Source organism: Palaemon carinicauda, chromosome 6 (assembly GCF_036898095.1).
Source record: "Palaemon carinicauda isolate YSFRI2023 chromosome 6, ASM3689809v2, whole genome shotgun sequence".
NCBI lineage: Eukaryota > Metazoa > Arthropoda > Malacostraca > Decapoda > Palaemonidae > Palaemon > Palaemon carinicauda.
The window spans coordinates 111,518,300-111,520,927 of NC_090730.1; the positions used below are offsets into that span (position 1 = coordinate 111,518,300).

At 41.6% G+C, this 2,628-nt stretch overlaps 1 protein-coding gene across 1 annotated transcript; it reads left to right on the forward strand.

Annotated features, from left to right (window-relative positions):
- Positions 1-1,089: 1,089 nt before the first annotated feature.
- On the forward strand, positions 1,090-2,067 carry LOC137643194 (uncharacterized). The gene has a single exon (XM_068376044.1). The coding sequence runs from the start codon at positions 1,090-1,092 to the stop codon at positions 2,065-2,067; it is 978 nt and encodes a 325-aa protein (XP_068232145.1).
- The last annotated feature ends 561 nt before the right edge of the window (positions 2,068-2,628 follow it).

Consider the following 2,628-nt stretch of genomic DNA (forward strand, 5'->3'; position numbering starts at 1 on the left):
GAGGAAAAGGCATTTTGAAATCATTTGTGCGTTTATTTATATATCAGAATTGTTTGTAAAAGAACAGGGATCCTTCTCCTATACCTCGATCACAGATACACACGGATGGTACGTTGAGAGTACGAGTGTAGTAGTACGGAACAAGGACGGAATTGTATCTATTTTACCACAGGGAGAGTACGGAAGCGGAACGGAACCTTTCGATACAGTACGGATGTATCAACAACAGGGACACGTTAACTGAAAATGAATAAGAAAAACTAGTACTTTTGATTATGGAATTTATGTTAAGAAACATTATTACCATTAGCATGTTCCAAACTTATGTAATCTTTATTCTTAAAATATGTATGTAAGAACTCGCAGTCCTCATAATTATAAATGGGTGAAACAATATTTGATAAATAAAATTTTTATATTGCGATGGTTGTCGGGTGTATTCATTTGAACAGAAGAGAAAATTTCCCAATACCAGTTTGATACATGATCCTTCTTGTTTCCCTTAAATTGACCGATTATACACCTGAGAGAGAGAGAGAGAGAGAGAGAGAGAGAGAGAGAGAGAGAGAGAGAGAGAGAGAGAGAGAGAGAGAGAGAGTTACTAAGTTGATAAAATAGGAAAGAAATTCTTAGTTTTAACTGCTCTTATTAATGATAGAAAATACGGTTAATGTCTAGGAGAGGGCCGCATGAAGATAACACTGATATTCAATTTATTTTTACTAGAATATGTAGGAATGTATGTATATAATGGTATACCAGTGAGATAATTTAGTGAAAATCATTAATAGTCGAAATATCGACGATCAAACTCACGCTACTCTTGTCTTCCTCCAGATTTTTCTAAGTCTGTTGTTATTGTTGACTGTGTCTTATTTTTGCTCAAATGAGCCCTGTAACCACTATTATCCGCAGACAAACTAGTGCACTATGACGTCTTCACGTTTGGCCAATCACAGTGCGACAATACATTTTCTTTCCTAATGACGTCTTCACGTTTGGCCAATCACAGTGCGACAATACATTTTCTTACCCATCACAGTGCGACAATACATTTTCTTACCCAGCCATTTTATTTCGTTCCTAGACATGGAGGCCGTAGCAAGCACGTCGTCTGATATTGCACAAGAAATTGAAATTCCCGTTTCTTGTGCCGACTGTTTCTTAAGTTACGGTGAATTTGTGTTAGCCTATTCGGGGAAAATCGAAAAACTTGTGGATTTGTGCCGGAGACACAATTTAATTTTGCAAAATAAAAAGTGTCCGCATTGTGAGAAAGTGTGTAGGATTGACTACAAGAAACATAGTTTTAGGTGTGACAAGTCTTACATTACTAAAGGACGTAGACGTAAGCGTTGTTCATATAAAGTGTCGGTGTTTGTGGGTACCTGGTTTTCCAAAGGAAAACTGGACATTGAAACTAATTTAAAATTTATAGTTTTGTGGGTTCAAAACTGGTTTTGCTACGATGTGGCCATTTCTGAATTGAAATTAAATAAAGGTACTGTCTGTGATTGGTCTTCTTTTTGCAGGGAAGTTTTAATTAATTGGGTATTAAGGCGCAGCAAGAAAATTGGCGGCCACAATTGTACAGTAGAAATTGACGAGTCCAAATTCGGCAAACGCAAATATAATGTTGGCCGAGTAATAGACGGCCAGTGGGTATTTGGTGGTATTTGCCGAGAATCACGTGAGTTTTTTCTGGTCCCCGTGGAAACCCGAGATCGTGACACCCTGCTCTCGCTGATTAAGGAGAGGATCGAGCCAGGCACAACTATAATTTCGGACTGTTGGCGAGCTTATAACTGTCTGGCAGAGGAAGGGTTCAAGCATTTGACGGTTAACCACAGCCTTCACTTCGTTGATCCCCAGACACAGGCTCATACCAATACTGTGGAGAGGAAGTGGCGGGACGTGAAGAATTTAGTGCCGAAATATGGTAGGAGGAAAAAACACTTCGTCGGATACCTTGCCACTTCCTACTTCAAGTTGCATGTCAGGGAACCATCGCAACGGCTTCACGTTTTCCTCAAAGCAGCACCACATCTTTACCAACCAACAGTTTAAGGTAAACTTCATTGATTTATAGAATGTTATAATGGTGATAGTATAACGAAGGGGGGTCGCAGGGGGGCAAAGCCCCCCCCCCCCCTGGTAGGCCTAGGTAGGGGTACAGGGCCCCATAGGCTAGGTTAGGTGGGTGTCTTAGGTTTGGTGGTGCCCTGAAAATTACTGTGGCCTTAAGGGGGGGTCGCAGGGGGGGGGCCCGAGCCCCCCCCCCCCACCCCCCACCACCCGGTAGGCCTAGGTAGGGGTACAGGGCCCCCAGGGTAGGGTAGGTAGTTGTATTAGGTTCGGTAGTGCCCCGAAAAATCACTTTTCTCCTCCTCCCCCCACCCAAAAACCCCGCTTCCCACAGGGGTCCCCCATAATTGTAGTAGTAGGTTTATGCTTACATTTTGTGTAAGAGTTAAGTCTTAGTTTATTTTTTATTCATTTCCTCATGTTTCTATGCGATGTGCAACAATAATCTGGTTGTTTTTTGCCGTTTTTCGTCGTTAATACTTGAAAAACGGGTGCAGCCTTCTCCTAGACATTTACCGATAATACTTGTTTCTTCCATATGCA

Bases quoted from the DNA above. Each gene is read 5' to 3' on its own strand.
- LOC137643194 (XM_068376044.1), top strand. From the start codon at position 1,090: ATGGAGGCCGTAGCAAGCACGTCGTCTGATATTGCACAAGAAATTGAA.